Source organism: Rhinolophus hipposideros (genome assembly GCF_964194185.1).
Source record: "Rhinolophus hipposideros genome assembly, chromosome: 14".
NCBI classification, from domain to species: Eukaryota; Metazoa; Chordata; class Mammalia; order Chiroptera; family Rhinolophidae; genus Rhinolophus; species Rhinolophus hipposideros.
The window spans coordinates 19148352-19168055 of NC_138060.1; the positions used below are offsets into that span (position 1 = coordinate 19148352).

A 19704-nucleotide genomic window follows, 5' to 3' on the forward strand; every position below is an offset into this window, starting at 1 on the left:
TGACTTAACCCAGCAGTCTCACCCACAAAACAAACCTGAGAAAGAGGATAAACAGCGAGACTCCTCAGCCCGTGGCAGTTGGAGTCTGAGGGGTTTTGCAGTGAGCCAGGAGGTTTAAATCATCATTGCAATGCACAAGTGAAAGATGACACGTACACATGTAGCTTAGTGGGAAAAGCTCTCATTCACCAAGTCCCAGAAAAAGCACCTTGAACAGAGCCTTGATGGGGATGGGATATTTCAACATCCTGGTGGGACTTTGCAGTTAATTGAGAACATAAGAGCTTTTAGGGAGCTTTTTTCCAAAAGAAAGGTTACCAGTCTGTCATTCCACCCCAAAATGAAAATTGACCAAATTATTAGTTTCCAAACAACCATAAGGCTACGTCTAACATGACCCACATTCTCAGATGCCATCCTGGAAAGTACATGCATGCATGCATGAGGGACCTGGGAGCTCTGTGGAGTGCAGGCCGAGGGAGAAGCAGTGTCGGAGCCAGAGCCAGGATGTGGACCCCGGACTCCCAGGCAAGAGCCTGTCCTCTCTAGCCTTGTGGCCCCTGGTCCAGCCACACACACACACACACACACACACACACACACACACACTCACTTCACTTTCAAATCACAGGGGACAGATGGTGTTCTTCCCAGGAACTTAGGTAACACCAAAGAGAGGAGCCAACAAACCCCCATTAGCTGATGGTTGTGGCTGAGGACAGGGAAGAACTGGCGTGAATCTCTGTTTTTTCCTTTATGATCTGGCTGACTTCTCTTGGCCTCAGTTCTCTCAGCCTCTAAAGTTCATTCATTGCTGCACTCACTCATTCGTTTATGCCATGAACACTTACTAGCAGAGCCTATTACAGGAGCCAAAAATAAAGCAATGAGCAAGCCAAAGATCTTGCTCTGGGGGGCTGACATCTTCTGGATAAGGGAATACCACTGAAGCTGAAGGGTGGGTGTATAACTCAACGATGGTAAGAATTAAGATGGTTGCTGCCATTCATTTAAGTCCTATGACTGCCAGATACTGAGCTAAATTCCATATTCATGATCTAATTTCATCTTCACAACAGTCCAATGAGATAGAGATCACTTAAGTAGGAGGAAAATGTTAAATAAGAAGCTAAGTAGCTAAGTAGCTAGTTATACCACTCAGAGGTGGAGCCAGGATTCGAACCCATGGCCAGCTTGCAGTGCCAGGATCTTAACCCTCAGCTCCACTGCTTATGTCTGGCCCAAGCAGCTAGTGTTCCTGGGGTGTGCAAGTCCCCTTTCCTGAGTTCCACCTCCCCCAAGAGACTTCAGCTCTTTCCTGGCTCCAGCCAGAAAAGAACACAGCACATTTGTTGAATGAATGCTGGCTTTTTCTTTTTTTTAATTTGGCAGTTTAAAGCAATTAACATGATTTAGTCAGGGATGTTATTAAGTCAACATTCAAGGAAGGGTGGATCAGGGGAAATGAATATATCAGGTTATATAAATACCAATTTACTCGCTGTCTAAAATATCACAGAACTTCATCACATGTCAAATATTTTAGTCCCTTTTATTTTTGCCTTTTATATTCGAAGATGACTCCATTCCCTGACATAACTTAAGAACAAGCCTGTGGTACAAAGATTCCTGGGAAATAACATCAGCAAAAAACGTAAAGGGGAACTTACCGAGATGGGATGTCACTTCTGCCTCCTCCAACAATGGCGGTAGCCTGTTTTCTCTTGGCCATTTAGCTAAGTCTGCCTTGCCTCTCACAGTGTTTGCTCTACGTGAGTCATTGCCCCTACCAGATTCCTGAGGAAGGGCCCGTAGTATCTGCATTCCTCCCTCTACTCCCGGCACCTGAATCCGGGAACAGGTGCCAGGTGTAGACAGAGGCAGGGCAACAGATAGTGGTAAAATGGATAGACACTGGCACTAAATGGAAAAAGTGCCACCTGTCTCACAATGGGTTGATGGGAAATGAGGCAGGATCTTCTGTCTTATGGACCGTGCTGGGTCTCAGCACTGAGGGACCTGGGAGCTCTGTGGAGTGCAGGCCCAGGGAGAAGCAGTGTCGGAGCCAGAGCCAGGATGTGGACTCCAGACTCCCAGGCAGGAGCCTGCCCTCTCTAGCCTTGTGGCCTCCGGTCCAGCCATATCATGCCCAAACAACCAAAAAACAAAATAAAAACCAGAAAACCAAGCTCAGCAAACCCAGATCCAGATGTGGAAAAATAAATTCTTGAGAGGAGGTGGGATAACCAAATTAATCTTCAAAAAACAAACCAATAGGAATATAACAGTCATATTCGCATCTGGGGGAGCTGTTTCTCCATCTGGCTCTTCCATCACTCACTGTCTCATCTTGGACCCAGTTTTCCTCCAATGCAACACAAACATGGAATACTACTCCTGGGCTAGTTGTGAGGATTAGATGAAAGGATCTCTTTACGCACTCGCTCACTCACCAAACACTCATGAGGCATCTCTTCGGGCCAGGTCCTGGGCATGCCAATAAGAACGGAACCCAGCATTGCTCCTGGCCTCAGGAATGTGACCCAGGAGAGGAGAAAACAAATAACTGCCCAGCAGGTACAATACCAAACACCAGACACAGTGGACGCACTAAGAGGTGACCAATATAACATAGACGCAAAAGCTCTCTGTAAATTCCCTAAGTGCCAAATAAAATATCGGGTGTTTTGAAGACCACTGATCACCCTATGCTTCCCAGACTTCCCTCTTTCACCCTCCTCCCTTTCTCTCATACTTCCTCCCACCGCTCCCCAGATTGCCTCTAACTGGGCTTTCCACATTAGCAGCCAAGTGCTAACACTTGGGACCAACTAAGATGGCTGCTGTTGACAAAAAGAGGCAAATACAAACACAGGTAAGAGTAGTGTCACAGTCAGATAGCCCTGAGTTCAAGAACCAATGTCACCATTTATTAGGTATGTGACTTTGGGTAAGTCACATCACCTCCCTGAACCTAAGTGTCCTCATCTACAAAATGGGACCATCAGAGCACCTACTTCATGGGATTCTTGAAAAGGTGAAACAAAATTTATATAGAGAGCTTAGCATTGTGACTGGCTGATAAACATTAGCTATCACCATCTACCATTATTATTGGGGAAAACACAGCTTTAGTCTCAAAAATCAATGTTGCAGCTCCCAGAATAAAATTGAACTAACCTATAATCTACCCTAGTAACATTTTAGAGCACTTTTTTTCTTAACACATTTACTAGATTGTGAGATCAATTTACTGCTCAAAGCCAGCATTCTAAAGAGAATAGAATAGAATAGAATAGAATAGAATAGAATAGAATAGAATAGAATAGAATAGAACAGAACAGAATACAGTCGAATAGAACAGGCCAGACTGCACTACAGAGAATAAGGCTAAGTAACGCTTTATAAAACTTGTGTGTCACATGGTAAGTTGTGTGCAATGGGTTGCAGTGAATCATGTATTTTTTACTGTGGGGTCACGGTCCAAAAAGTTTGAAAACTGCTGACTTCGAAAAATACAGTTTTGTGCCCAAACGGCCCCCAGGTGGGGGGGGGGTGTACAATTCTTGTAGCAGGGAGATTAGGAGCAGCCTTTTATGGGAAGCAGACGGCATCATTCATACTGATGTTCACCAAACGATTTTCTGCTAAAGAGTTGGTAACCATAGGTCCCTGTAAACTATTTGGTAAGAAGAAAAGCCATCAGTGACAGGTCAACAAATTCCTCTCCATCTCACAATTGGAGAATGACCACTTCAACTCTGCTCAGTGATTTCTAAATAAACTGCTTCAACAATCAGACATGCTCCTGGGTACTTCTGACTTAAAAGATAAGCTGCCTGACTTGTTCCAAAGTTCCCATTTTTATGGCAGAAGAAAAGCTCCATTCACAGCATGCACATCGAGGAAGGCTGAACCCAGTGCTAGCTTCAGGCTGGGTCCACGGGCTCCACCACAACCTCTGGCCAGGACAGCACAGACTTCAAACACACAGATACCTAAGCAAACCACAGTAGGAAGACGTGCACACTTCCTCCCAGCAGAAAAGAGAGAGAATGATGGAGTCCCTTTAGGGGAAGCCAGCAACCTTCCCAGCGGTGAGATATCAGCAACATTTCTCAAAGCATGGTCCCTAGACCACCAACGTCAGAATCGCTGAAGAAGTTCACTAAAATACAGGTTCCTGGGCTCTGGGCTAAGCTGACTGAGTCTGAATCTCTGGGAGTGGGGCCCCGGAATAATTCATTTTAACAAGCTCCGCAAGTGATATTTCTGATGATAAAGTCTGACATTCTCTAGAGTCAGGGCTTGGCAGTCAGACCAGGCAACAAGCAGGATGGGCAGTGTAGATGGTGAGACTGGCATGGGCCGAGAGAGAAGGGTGACACAGCCTGGTGTGTGTGTGCGGCGGGGGGGGGGGGGGAGGCTGTGAGCAATGTGTGGTCACTGAAGCATTCAGGGTGAGGGGTGAAAGGTGGCACCCACCACAGCTCTGCATGCCTCACTGAGTATTCAATGGGTGTCTGCTGAAGCAGGAAGGAAAGGAGGGAGGGAAGAAAACATTTCCAACATTAGGTTAAAACAAGTGTGCTCTTGTAAGCCTGTTACAACAGCTGAAGATTTTCCCAAATCATGCTATTCTGCCCCAAGTGAAGATTTGGTCATTCGACACTATTGTGAAAAAGGAGAAGGTCTGAGTTTCCAGATGGGTTTATCAGCACTGAATAAATGTTTGACTAATTGTTCTATCTCCTATTCGCTTCACTTATGCAGATCATGTTAATGGGGGGAATGTTCACGGATGATACACTGGGACACAATATTTTGGCTGTTAAAAAAGGGATACATTGGGGAACATTTTCTCGAGGTGAAAGTCACTTCACTTCAAAGTGAATTAATCTGAGGGAAGTCTGCACAAAATGCCCTTGTGTGAGGCGAGTAGAGCAAGTCTCCTGTGCAGTCCAACAAGGCAGCTATGAAAGGCATGGGGCAGAGGGCAGAGGGGCATGGGGCTAGAGGCTGTCTCTAGGCTGCCTCTCTGTCCTCTAGAAGTCCTCTGCGTGACATGGTGCCTTCCATCCCTCCGCTTGCTCAATGCACAAGCCCAGGGCTGACATTCCTGATTTATGATGACACCTGGGGACTGCCACTGGTCCCCCGAGCACCCACAGGTAAAGGGTCTGGTTCTCAAGATCTGCTTCAGCTCAGAAGTCCTCTCATCCCCTTCTGAGTGAGCAGTCAGGCTCAGCAGGAAGGTAGAAGGCAGGCCTCAGATTCCAGTCTCTGTGCCCACACGGTGAATTCTGAGTGTGATATGACCTGGGACAATTCACACAGCAAAAATCATCCTGGGAGCCTCAGGGCCTCCAGAGCGTAATGTCCCAGGGAGGAGCTGGACTCAAGACTCCTCCGAAAGTCTCAAAATGCAATACCCTGCTGGGCCTGATACTGGAGGATGTAGGGGCTGGAGCTAATAAACATATTTTGGCAAAACTGCCCCCAATTAAATCCATATAATTGAATTCCCACTTCCCAGCCAGCTGCTCCCCATCATCTCGGAGGGGCTGCTGCAGACTTGCGGCACATCCCAAGGCCAGGCCTGCGGAAGACAGCGGGCAATTGCACCTGCAGGGTGCAAATGCAAATAACCCCAACTTGATTTATGGCCTCTCAGGAGGTTTCCTCCTACACAGAGGTACTGGACCCAGCCATGTAGGGCGCAGCCGGGATGTCGTCCAGAAGTGGGTAGCTCCGCTCCGTGGATGCTGCAGGTACATGCAGCGGACGAAGAATCAGCTCCAATTGCCTGCAACGCACAGATGCAGAACCCCAGCTCCAGTGGTGTAAAAATAAATAAACAAACAAATATGAAATAACAGGAAGCTGCACTGAGAAAGTGAAGTCATGCTTCGAAAACACCACGTAACATCTTGATGCTGGTGGTGCCTCAGAGAAGGCCAGGTAACTACCCCATGTGAAGGCGAAGGGGTAGAAATTAAAATTCCCGTTTCTCCCTAACATCACTGGCAATGTAGCATTCAAGGGCTCCTTGGAATTAGCTGCAGCAGCCTCCTAATTGCCTTTGCCGAGTTGCCTCCCCAGGTTGATGGTGGCGGCTGCGCGGCCCCATCAGTCTCGCTTGGTGCTCCTCGTGCACCCGCCCGGCATTGCGGTGCTCCCGCCCAGCACTGCGGTGCTCCCGCGGCAGCTGCTCGGCTTGGCGCTGCGGAAGCAACAGGACCTCTAAGGCTTCTGGGGAAACTCGGCCATGTTTACAGGGTGCTGACCAAGATGGGCTGGGATGCTCCCAAGGGTAAGGAGGGGGTCGCAGGCTGGGGAAAGTGAGGACCAGCTGGCTCGGCTGTGTGGCAGTCTCTGCTGGCACCGAGAGGCTGTGGGCGAGAGACCTGCCTGCAGGGCTTCAGAGCTGGATTGCTGTAGATGGGAGGCAGTCCCCTACTTCTTGCGGCACCCATGCCTAATGCTAGGGACTCATAAGGCCCAGCGTTGGGGAATAAATGAAGAAAGGGATGTGAAGGACCTAGCTCTTGGCCTGTGCTCAACAGCATTCTTACTCTCATCACCAGCCTGTGAGCACCAGGAAAAGGGCTCAGCTAGGCCCTTCCTTTGCTTATCTGTTCATTCACGCATTCGGCAACAACCCTAAAGCCCACCCCAAAGATAGTTCTGTGCTAAGTGCCAAAGGGGGCCCTCTCTGAAAGAACAAGCCTGCTCTCAGGGAATTTAAGGTCTCGTTTACCTGCCTCCTTGTCAACACACCCCACTGAAAGAGATAAGGGGTCCTCAGGATATCGCACATCCCCAGACCCGCCACGGGCACCACCGGATCCGCCAGACTCATTCCAGGCAAGATAAAACTGACCCTAGCAGGTCCAAGAGCTATGCCCTTCAAGCTAGCTGACAATCATGCAGAAAAGCAGAACCGTGACTTCCCCAAGGGGAAAATAAAATAAGCACCATGAAACATCCAGGACAGAGAGACAAAAAAATGGGGATGACAAAGACAGAGGAACTAAAATTTACTGGGCACTTCCTGGATATCCAGTTCTGTGCTAAGACTGTTACATGCCAACATAGCTAATCCTCACCATAACCCCATTTTACAGATAAGGAACCCGAAGCCTGGCTGAAGAAAGGCCACGCTACATCGGAAAGCCACATCTGTCTTGTCCCAAGGTCCCAGAGCCCAACCTGGCTCTTCCACACAACCATTCACACATCATAATGGGGCATACACAAAGGGGACTTTAACCAAATTCAGTGAGACTGTCAGAAAGGTTTCTTAAAAGTCAGACCTAATAAGGGGAGGACTAGCTGACCTGTAAAGGAAATCAAAAGACCAACAGCATCATTTTATTATAAAAAAAGGGAGAACCATAAAAAGCTAGAGGACTTACTGGGCCCTTCCCCCAGTTCAGCTATTGCCCTTTTTAATTCTGTATTATGAAAACATATGTCAATGCACCCAAACAAGATTAAGTATTCTGCTGGGGAAAGGATTAAGGGCAGGAAGAAATTTCCCACAACCGTCCCAGTGAGCCACCAGGCTGTGACAAAAGCGCAGGAAAAATGCTGATGCTGGGAAATACCGAGATGCTCTAGCTCAGACCCCACTCCACCGCAGGCACTTGACCAGGATTCATACCACCCAGGCTCCAAGCCGGCCTCTGCCACCTGGAGCTGTACAGCCTGGGCAGAGTCTCACTCTCTGTCTCAGTTTCTACACCTCTAAAATGGAGATGATGATAGAACCAAACTCAGGAGTGGGTGTAAGGAATTAAATGAAATAATGCTAATAAAGCACCTGTCTCATTATTAGGATTACTACCTAAGAAGCACTTATAGGGCTCAGTGATGGGCAGCTTTAGTGGAGGTGTCCAAATAAGGCCTCCAGATGGCCTGATAGTAACGCTCCCCCAAGTGGACAAACTGCTATGTTCAGCAGTCAACATGCCCTGATATGTGGGAGCAGCTCCTAGGGAATAATAATAATTAATAATAATAATGGCAACAATAACAACAGCCCACCTTATCTAAACACTTCCTATGAGCTACTTACAGCTAAGTGTCCTGTGTGCAGCTTCTCACTCATACCTCTCAGCTCCACCCTAGAAGTCAGTACCATTGTGCCCATTTGACAGGTAAGAACACAGGTTCAGCGACCGACTCGTCAGGGTCAGATGACTAGTCAGCCGAGCGGTAGGATCAGATTCCAAACCGGACTAGTCTGACTCATATCCAGACTCTCACCTCTATACTCTGCCTTCCCAAGACCAACCACCCCTTTTTAAAGATTTTTAAAATCAGTAATTCTCTAATTTCTTTCTAACTCTATATGGGCTCTTCCTATAATTCATAGGGCATTTGTTTCATGCAAAAAAAAAAAAAAACACTGAAAATCTTGCTGTTGAAGTAGAAAATCCAGCATGAGTCTGTAATTCTGAAATTCCTGTTCTGGGAAATATGTACAGTTGGGGGATTTTTTTGGAACAGGTTAGTGAGCTGTGAGCCCTTTCCTGAGAGGATTACGCCTTATTTCAGGGTGACTAGATGACTTCTGATGTTCTGAAACACTCAAAGTTGGCCACAGACCGAGCTTTTAAAGTAGTTGCCAGTTTCTATTAACAAAGGGAAACAGCCGTGTGTATTAAAACACGTTTGCACACCTTGTAATGCGTGTCTGACAGTGATGCCCTTAAAGTGTGCCCTCTGAGCCTGTGTACAAAAGCACAGCATTCTGACAGAAGCCCAGGCCAGAACGGAGAGGAACGAACAGTCAAACTTCAGCATTACCATCCAAGACACCAAAAGACTATCATTTATGTCAGTGGGGCAAAAACCTATGCCCACTGAGCTGTTTGCACATGATGTGATCATGTTGTGCTAATAGAAATTTCGCTGATAATGGAAACTGGTAGGAAGCTAAGAGTGAAGCTGTATGTTACGACACGTGGCTAAAGACTACCCACCTCCAATGGATTTATTGCCTCCCACACCTATTTTTCTTTTAACAATATTTTTCCGCCTCTGCCTCAGTGAAGCACAATGGAAAAGCCATTATGGATGGCACAGAGACAAAAAGCCAAATGCCTGCCCGGTGTTTCTGACGCTCACCTTGCTTTGCAAATTACAGTACAATGTTATAGCAAGAACAAACTGGAATCCCGCAACTGCCCACCTTCACTGTACAAGGGACAGGATGAGGAAAATGTGGGAAAGAAAGCAAAAGAAATTCACCTCCTCAGGGACATAATGAATGTTTTTGTTTGCCTGGTGCCCCTGTCACACGAAATGTGTGTGATATACATTGCCTTAATTTGATGAACTCATCACAGAATCAAAGTGACTAAAATTCCAGGTGTCTCTTTCTCTCCATTAATAATGAAACAGGACTCTATAAATGAGAGAGTGGCCAGTGATCTAAAGCTTCCCATGTGCCACATATTCTAAACTACTTTATATGTGTTATATCATTTAATCTTCCCAAAGCCCTATGACACAGGGGCTTTCATTATTAGTTCTATTCTGCCAACGAGCAAGGGAGATAAAAGTGGTGTCCCAAATTATTTGGCCCAAGTGGAACCACATTTACTTTCATTACTGACTTCTTACTGGCTTCCGGTACTGATTATAATGGCTTTATGCATAAATCATTTGTAAAAGTTACACCACTACAGTAGCAACCCCCTTCATGATTTCAAAGTGTTGGTGCCTCTGTTTTCACAGAGAGGGTGGCAAGTATCACTTGGTCAGCATCTTTAAGGAGGTCAGTGGAGGGCCGCAGATGCTCAAAGGCCAAAACACAACAGAACATGCCAAGGAAGCTCTCAAGAGGAGGCAGGCAGAGCCCGCGGGAGGAGCCAAGGAACACGGGATGCCTGTCAGTGTCTCCTGAGACGTGGTGACAGATGGCAGTCCCCATGCACTGTTGCACCTCCCTGCACCCAGACTGGAGGGAAGACCACCCTGCCCCAGTGAGGTGCCTCATCCCCAGCTGGCCTCTAGCCCTGCTCCCCAGGAAGTGGTTGGGAGAAGTCGGGAGTCTTCCAAAGCCTAGCAAGAAGACTTCTCACAGAAAAAACTGCCTAGAACGCTGTCCATGAGACCATTTGGATTCATGTATGTCCGCAGGGGCTTCTGGATACACTCTTAGACCGAGGAAATTTGGGGGGCTCTGGCTCTCATTCTGGGCAGTGCAGCAGACACAGTCATTCCTCAGCCTGGCATACCGCCTGCATAGCAGAGCAAGCCAGGGTGGAGGTAACAAGACCTCGTGTAAGGACTGCCTCTGGGGGTCCCCCCAACCCTCAGGGAGAAGGGAGCCGACCTCAAGGAGAAGAGTGAGCCTCCTCCCCATCTGGTTGTAGGTGGGATCACCTCCCTAAATGCCAGCACGCGGCACTCACTCATGCCGTCATGCACGTGCTTGTTCACTCCGCCCACGTAATGTGCACAAGTGCTCAAGGAAGGTTACCTGAAGAGTTGGTATCTATGTCCTGCGAACAATTATGATGTCAACAACCCTCTGGCAGGAAGCTCTTGCGTGTCCGGCACTGTGCTAGATGCTTTGCATATTTTATTTCATTTGATCCTCACCACAGTTTGTAAAATAGAAGGTATTGGTCTCCTGTCACATTTGAGAGTACAGATTCACAAGGTGACCCTACTAGGAAATGGCATATCGGGGACTCAAATCCAGGTTCTGACTTCAAACCATGTCCTCTCAGCTGTTATCCCAGGCTTCAATTGTTTCTGAGGTAATTTCCCAGATGTTATCTCATTTAATCCTCTCAAACACCCATGAGGTAAAACAACACAGGTATTATTCACTTTTTTTTTTTCAAACAGGAACTGAGGTCAAAAAAGGTCACACAAAGATGAGAGACGGATAGCATCGTAGCCAGGTGTGCAGACTCTGGAAGCTCAGCATGGTCACCTTAGAGAGGCTGCTTGACTTCTGCAAGCCTCAGCTTCTAAATCCATAAAATGGGGTGACTGGGAGTCCCTGACTCATTAGGTTGCTCAGGAAATGTAATGGGATGACGTATGTAAAGTACTTTTCATAGTACCTGCACTGCAGAAACTTCCAGTGAAGGCTACCTGTTTTCACAATTTGATTAAGCAACTTGCCCAAGGCCACCCAGGGAAAGCTTACAGAAAAGATAAGACAGATACCACCACTCCTAGGCCAGTGACCTTTTAACAACACTGCGTATCCAAAGATGTGTGTCTCTGAAAATGCTCCAAGCTCTGGACCTATTACAATAAACAAAGATGGGCAAAGGATGGCCCCTAGACTGACTGTGGCCAGAACAGTAAATTAGGCTGAGAGGATGACCAATTCGGCAGGGGGAAAAAGAAAGCCAAAATGAGGACGGCCTCCCCACAGAGGGTCTTTGCCCCTGCCCAATGAGCCCTGCGCTTGTTTTAATGCTCTGCCATTATCATCTTGAAATTCTTCATCATTTTTAACAAGAGGTCCCACATTTTTCTTTCACACTGGGCCCTGCAAATTACGTAGCTGGTCCTGTCTCAGCAGATCCTCAGCTTCCAGCTGCCTGCAAAATCTCAGATGTTGTACAAATCCATGCCGGGCGGACTGGGTCACTGGTTTCTGTCCTAGCACCCTGGTTTGCTCCCTCAGGCCACTCTCTCTAGCAGCCCAAGAGGACAAGAACAGTCTTTCCTGTCAGCAGGCAGCATCTGGCACATTCTATGATGAGCAGCATCCATTTTCATTGGCATACTCATGCACACATAAACTTAATAAGTATAACGGTAATGACATGTGCAAGCCCCGAATATCGACTGGCAGTCGCTTCTCCTAAAACAGATAACCAGTGGTCTTTTCTGTGAACCCACAGCCATTTACAGCCCTGCCCGATTTGCCTGTCCAGATCATTTACATGGATAACAGCTCTTTTGACCCTGGGAGGGTACTGTTTTCCAACATCAGGTGCCAAGAAAAACACTCTGAAGTGCACAAAGTGAAAAAATAGCCATCTATTTCTTGTCAGGAGATAATGTCTCCTTTCCAATTTGGCCTTCAAATGCCCATTAATTGTTTGGCTTCTGAGTTATTTTCATAATCTTGATTTGGGGGTAAGCAGGACGCTAAGCCACATATAAATTTAATACGCCTTATAAATGTAATGCCTTATTTAAACTGCCTTGGAATGAGCACCCAGTGGGTATTGTCCAAAGCAAATGGAAACAGAAATGTTTAACATTTGTTGAAAACATACTTGACCTTTTTCAAAGTTGTATTTGTAAAATAACTTTCTTCTAGCTACTCACACAGAAATCCTCTAAAACCCACCAGCTATGCAGATGCCCAGTCTGCCAAGGATGAGGTAGGTGTGGCCCAGGCAGAAGACCTCACTGAGGGGTCCTGCCTTGTGGCTTTACGTTTCAGAAACAACCACCTCCAGGGGCTGGTCCCTAAATACTCAGGAAGATCAAGGGACATCAAGTGCCCTCCCCTTCCTCTATATCATGCTCTCCCCTTGAAGGAGAAGCTAGGCTGATGAAGATTCTATCAGTGTTGCCAGAGACGAGGAACTTTTCCTCTCGTTGGATGATACACAAAAGCATCACTGCAGTCACTGGAGATGAAACATAGACCATAATGTCTCTTGTATAAAAATTACATTGAAAGGGGGGTGGGGAATCTCATATGCTAATTCACAGGCTGGCATTTACAACATCTATTGCACTTTTTTCTCATTCTCATTCTCAGCCATAGCAAACCTCTAAGTCAAATCACAGTGTCCCAGGGAACACACAATCTGCTGAAAGTCTCTGACTGGAAGATGCTTCAGGTCTTAACTTGGGAGCTTATTTCAACAAGCACTACGACTGCAAAAGATGGGGGGATCCCTGAAATAAATGCCGCCGAGGTGTGTACTTGGACAAAGGAAGAGCCCATTTGTGGGTATCTGGTGGTAAATCTGGACTGATGACAGACCTGCAGCAAACGATCCTTCTGGAAACATGCGCTTCCTAAAGTAAGCTCATCACACCAAGTCATTCATCGATCAGCGTAAGTGGGAGCACTAAACAGCACGTGAGGATTAATCAAAATCTGAAAGAGAAAAAGGCTAAAACCCCACACTTGCACTTGCATGAGTATGTGCTGCAAAATGCAGGACAATGAAACACTTGGCAATGCACAGTTATGCCTGTATCACGAACCGGACACCTCCATTGTGCTTGCCCGTGCCTGACAGATTTCGTAATTATTAGGTCGTTTGGTACTCAGGTGTTGGACTAACAGCACACTGGTATTATAATAAATAAGATAAAATAAAAATAAACCAGTTGGAGATCACAATAGTAGTTGATCACAATAACCACACTGGCATAAAAATCTGAAGTTTGCCTCCGACAAGAAAACCGTGCTTATGTTTTCATTTCCCTTAATTCTGACTAGCAGCTGTAAATCTAAGCAACAGAGGCTGCAGCAGTTCTTGGTGAGAGAAAAAGCAAAGCAGAAATACACCTGGCAGAAAAGAAATTTTGAGAAAAAGAAATGAACAAAAGAGGCTCAGACAAAAACTGAGTAAAGCCATACAAAAAGAACTTTCTCTGGACAGCAAGGGACTATGTATGAGCTTACAAATGCAATTAGATATATGCGTGAGTAAGATTTACGAACTGAATGCTGACTGGTTATCCTGACCTGCTAATGCGCTGGTGATTAGACTAATGAGACCAATAAACTGCCCTGAAAGATTGAAAATTGTCATTTCCGAGATTTCAAGACTTTTAAAAATAATCTGCCAGGGGAAAGTCCAGTAATTGAAGTGGGACTGTGACTGACAGCATTGGCAGCATAGGTTGAATGCACTAATCTTGCAGGATGACAAATAACTGTGTTTATTCAACAAAAATGTTCAGCTAAGTAGCACCTCCCCCGTAAAAGCAATCTGTGGAGTGTCAGGCTTCCTAAGGGCAGCATAGCACTGCTACCCAATTCCTGACAAGTGCCTACTCCTATTTAATTATTCAAAAGTCCATCGATTCCCACATTGATAAAAAGTCATAATTATCAAAATGGCTTAAAGAGCCAACCTTTTACTTTGCTGACTCTTTCCTGTGGAAAGAGACATCAAGTTTATGTATTAAGGCTGCTCTCTCAATAACTAGTTGATAACACAAAAAACCTCGTTGTGCATCCCAAGAAATGCTGCATGAGGCATCCAAAATAAATGTCAATTCTTTTCCAGCATTAATGGAAGAGACACACACTATCTGTATTTCTGCTGTGTATTTGTCATCACAATTCTGGAAAATCTAATTGGAACCTTTCATTCCCATGAACATGTATGTATTCCCTGAATGCAGGACTAAATAGAATGAAAACACCAGCTCCTATCCAATTGTCCCTAAGGAGGATGAAATGACAACCACGCCAGTTTAATGCCTTTTATAGTGAATGTTAGGGGTGCGGAGCCCACGAATTTAAAAACCTAGGTTACCGCACCTACTAGAATGCTTCTCACTGAATCCCCAAATTAGAGGGGTAATGAAGCTCTGCCTCCCCAAAAGAACCCAAACAAAGCTCATTCTTTGGAGAAAATGAAGCAAGATAGAGGCAGCTGAATCCTGGCATGAATATGTCAAATAGGAAAGTTAATTAAAGGGTGAAGTGAATCGAAACCCCTGCAGTATCAGCAGTGAAGGAAGGCAGCACCCAGGCACACGGCAGCTCATCAGCACGCTCCTTCCGGGGCCCGTTATCCTACTACCACTGTAAAACCTCTCAAGATGATCTCCAGCTCAAACCTCCACGTCCCGTGTTCCTCCATTCTGTATTGACCACACACAACTTTGCTAAAACATGGACTACTGCATTTTATAAAAATCAAAAATATCCTCTTTTTAAGGAAATATTAGGTTGCTACTCTTGAGCTCAGCAAAGACAAGAAGAGAAAAAAAATAGGGAAAGTCTGGCAGTGAATACCTAACATATTGTCATAAGCTAAAGAAGCAAAGGCCATGCTATTCAACATAGAAACAACTGATGCCATATTCTCCTTTCGGAAGCCCCAACGATGAGGTACATCGTTTAATATTTGTATTTACGTTGCTGAAGTGATAATACTGCTATCACCAAGTAAATTACCTAATAAAAACCTGTTACCAAAATGGCAGTTTTCCAAGTCTCCAAACACCTTAAAATAGATGGCCAATTATCATTTCACTTATATTCATAATAACTACTTTGTAAACTTTCTGCCTTGGTGCAAAAATTAAACTCCCATGCCAAAAATGAGCATACTAACTACATCAATCGCAACATGAAGCGTCAATTAGAGAAAGTACATAGAGTACATAAAATTATACAGTGGTATACAATATACCTACTTACCTGAAATTCAAGTTTAAATGTCCATGCTTTAAAAGTATAATTACAGTCTATTATGCAACACAGTATTGTCACCTTTGAGTCCCCTTAATACAATGTTAACGCATGTTTAACCAAGTTTCTTAAGTTACTTTGAGAGAATCTTAATTGCTAAGGATGAGATGGAAGGATACATAGAGTTTTGACTTAAGAGAAGTAATTTCTCATGCAAATGGCCAAAACCTCGAAAATAAATAAGAGAAAGGATCCTTGCTTTTCCAAAGGATGTTCTGCCTCCCACACTCTGAGTACCTCAGATCTTTTCTCATTCATACTCTGAACTCTCTAAATCAATGTTCTTTGTTAATTTTTAAAATACAGTCATATTTGGGGGCAACAGACCAAGAGGGCCAAAAGATACTTGCAAAAAGGCTCCCCAAGTTGTCTGACACACCCTGCCCATCATTCATGGAAGTTCTTGCCTAGCAAGCGAAAGCCATGGGTTATCTCATGGTGGATGACTGCAATCCAAGTGCAAGCACAGATACCCACCCTGGAATTTAATGCCAAACAACAGCTCACCTTCCCCTCACATCAGATTACAAAATGCCAGGCAACAGCAAGAAATGGCAACAAAACTATAAACAGCTGGAAATAATTACACAATTGTCAAGCTGCAAACATGACAAAAGCGAAGCGACGCTTGTGAATTCACTATCAGAAAGGATGCTGATGAGAAGGTAAGAAGCATTTTCACTGTTTCCAATTTGCTGTTATACAGCAGCCAATAATATGGTTGATGGGGCTTTGTGCAGTGTGTGAGTATGTGTATGTATGTGTGTGTATATGTGCGTGTTAACTTCCGAGCGAAGGAAAAGCTTATGTCATGTGCGCCTACAAAATATGAGACAGAAGATATGTAAGCACAACCAAAAACACAGTCACAGGCTCTGAAGGGATTCTTTCAGAGTTGCTATAACTAAACTATAACATGCAAATGAAAATATTTCTTTAAAGTTATACAAATATTCTCTTCTTTAAAGGCATAGGGAAAACACACAGGCAATGCGATAGTACAGAACTCTTCACATAAAACATCTGACATGTGGGCAAAATGCCAAAGCAGGGTATACACTGCTCCAGATTAAAAGAATACTAGAGAAAGAGTCAATTCCTACCGTGTTTCCCCGAAAATAAGACCTAGCTGGACCATCAGCTCTAATGCGTCTTTTGGAGCAGAAATTAATATAAGATCCGGTCTCATTTTACTATAAGACTGAGCCATGTAATATAATACAATATATTATAATGTAATGTAATATAATACTGGGTCTTATATTAATTTTGCTCCAAAAGATGCATTACAGCTGATGGTCGGGCTAGGTCTTATTTTCAGGGAAACATGGTATAAACTGAGAGGTGGGTCAGAGTATGTAAATTATCATCATCCATATAGGCACATTGTAGCCTCAAGTTTTTATCAACTGCCTATAATTCAATGAACTCCTTCCCCCAAATAACAGAGTTCAGCAAACAATCTCTGCACAGTTGCAAAGAATATGGTTACTGGCAATTTTTAAACCAGAATAACTTCCGTCATTCTACTGTGGGCTGATGTTTTATTACGATATTTAAATTTCATGTGAGAAACTGTTTCATATAATGTCCCCAAAAATGCTACTCTCTGAAGCAGAATGCCATAAATAAAATACGTACTTGGTTACCAGGCAGCATGAATAACACATATGTTACATTGGCCCAAAAATCACATTTAAAAAATGCTTAAAAGTTAACAATTTAAGCTGTTTGTACCCATTGTCAGAGAATTATCTCCTAAAGGCCAACTGAATTTTCTATCATTGAGAGAATACCTGGATTAATCCTGTTGATTTGTTAACCTGAAATTATTTTAACCCCTCTAATCTCTCCTCCCCAGCCCATTTCTTTTTTCTTTTCTTCTTGGAGAGGAGGGCAGAGGACCATATATCTCATAATGTAATTTTAAGCATAATGATGCCTGTTTGAATTAAAATTGATGCCGTTTCTGATAAGAGCCTAATAATCAATTCTCCATTCTCATTACAGAATTATATGGACGCAGACCAATTTCTTAAGTTTGTGGACGACTCTCGTAGGTTATTACCCGCGGTGCAGCTGAGTGGAAAGATAACCATATTCATTCTCCTTATCTGTAATGATGTAATGCATCCCAGCCCTGGGTCTTGATGATTGGGGAATAATGGAATTGTACAACTGCAGGGATGACAAACAACAGGGCAGCATCTTTGTGTGATACACCGAACCCCAGCCTCACACAGGCAAGGTGAAAGACATCGTAAAATAGGCATTGATTCTGCCTCTTGGATGAAGTTTGCAGTTTTTGCCAGAGGAGCATCTGCTCTCACACTGAAACAGCTATACCGACACTGAGAGGAGAGCCGCACAGAAACACTCAGTTTTCAGAGCCCCAGCCAGGACAGTGCCATTGAGTATCCTGCTTTTCTTTGTGTTTAGAATCAAGTGTCATCTAAAAATAACCGGTTGGTCGGGAGAAGTCACCGCACGGTACATTGCCAAGACACCGTGGGATCAGAGACACCTCTGATAACTAATGCTGCTGGGTGTTCACGTTTGTTTGGAAAACTAAATCTGCCTCCATTTTCTGTGCTGGAAAAGCCCTCGTCTCCGGCAACCACAGAAACCTTACCTTTTGCAGAAGCTGGGAGCCCGAGTACTTAGCAGCAATGGATTTTATCTCCCCACCAAAAGCCGAGGCCCAGAGCTTCACCCTACAGGGAGAAAGGGCATAAGAACAAATGTAACACCCGTGTCACAGCCAACACGCACGCACACGCACACATGGGCTGTGGCTGAAGAAGCCCGGCGATTAACATTGGATTTAAAAAAGAAGAAGAAGAAGAAGAAGAAAGAAAAAGCGCCTTGGTAGATAGAAACTGCCAGCACCAAACTGCAGAGCACAGCGCGGGCGGGGGCCACCAGGGGAGGAGGTCACCTAGTTCAGAACGGGAAAGTCTCCTTAGGCTCACTAAAAAGATCACTGGGTTTTATTTGAATAATTGCCTGGGAACTTACCCACCCCAAAGGGGTATCACCTGGCAAATACTAGTCAGAAGAAATCCACCATCCCCCCTCCCCAAAAAGAAGTGAGATGGCGAGATAGCAAAGAGGGGGTTAAATAAACGGCCCGTGGAAGTTGGATTCGGTAAACAGGCTTCAAAGTTGATGCTGTCACTTGACAGGAGCCTCTCCAGGTCGCACTCGCCCACCCGGGAAGATCCCACCGCAGCCTCACCGCCCCACTCCGCCGCTGGAAGGCAGGTGCGAGGGGCGAGGCCGAAGCCCGCGGCAGGTCCTGCCCAGCCGCACCTGCAGGCGCCCAAACTTGGGCACAATGGGTCGCGCGGGCGGCGGGCTCCCCGCCCCGGGCAGCGCAGAAGCCAGCACTTACACGGAGAGTGGAATCTGCTGCTCCGAGCGCACCCCGTCCCCCAGCGCAGCGCAGAGAAACGCGGTGGCGAGGAGCGCCGAGGCCCCCCGGGACGCGCGGCGCTGCGAGCCCTGCCCGGCCATGCTGGGCTCCCTCCGACGCGCCGGCCGCGGCGACCAGAGCGGCCGCCAGGAGCTGCCAGGAGCGGGCGGTGGGCGAGCGCGCCGGACTGCCTGCCTCTCGCGCGCCGGGCTCACTTGGGGAGCAGAAAAAGGAGCGAGTGGGGTGGGGGGGAAGAGGGCGGAGAGGAGGGAGGGAAGAGAGGTGGAGAGCCAGGCAGGAGGGGGAGGAGGATGGAGACGCGCGTCTCTCGGCGGCCCCGGGGAGTCCGGCGGGCCGCGGCGGGAGGGCGGGAGGGCGGGAGGCGCCGCGCGGGCGGGGACTCGCCAACTCCAGTGTCCTTGGCCGGGCCGAGCGCGCCCTGCCCCGCCCGACCCACTGCGGCCGCCGAGTTCTTTACAACTCCGCAGTCAGCCACCGCGGGCGCGACTCTCGGGCTGGCCCCGGGCGGTCCCGCAGCCCCCGCGACCCGAGCCGGGGGTGGGGGTGGGGGTGGGGGCTCAGGCGGGAGGCCCCGGGCGCGCGCGGCGCCCCGCACTGTGCCAGGGGCAGCTCCCAGCCGGCGCCGCACGCCCAGTCTGGGTCCGGGGCGGCGGGGTCAGGGGCTGCGGAGCCTAGAGGTGGCGCGACCCCCACCGCCGCCGCGCAGTTTTCCAGGGGGGAGGGCGGGTGAAGCAGCAAAAGTCTAAGGAAGCCACGTTCGCGGCGGCGGCGGCGGCGGCCGGGGTCGCCCACGGGAGGAAGGCGTGGGCTCGGGACCGGGCAC

At 46.7% G+C, this 19704-nt stretch overlaps 1 protein-coding gene across 2 annotated transcripts in view; it reads right to left on the reverse strand.

Annotated features, from left to right (window-relative positions):
* CACNA2D3 (calcium voltage-gated channel auxiliary subunit alpha2delta 3) overlaps window positions 1-19203 on the reverse strand; it is an 853665-nt gene extending 834462 nt beyond the window's left edge. The window contains exons 1-2 of one of the 2 annotated variants that reach the window (XM_081073057.1): window positions 18840-19203; window positions 18078-18159 (exon numbers count right to left, since the gene is read on the reverse strand). In XM_081073057.1, the coding sequence (XP_080929183.1) occupies window positions 18078-18159; window positions 18840-18961 (204 nt within the window). In that variant the 5' untranslated portion in view covers window positions 18962-19203. The remainder of the gene's footprint in view (window positions 1-18077; window positions 18160-18839) is intronic. The other variant, XM_081073056.1, reaches the window with a different exon arrangement.
* Between the last annotated feature and the right edge of the window lie 501 nt (window positions 19204-19704).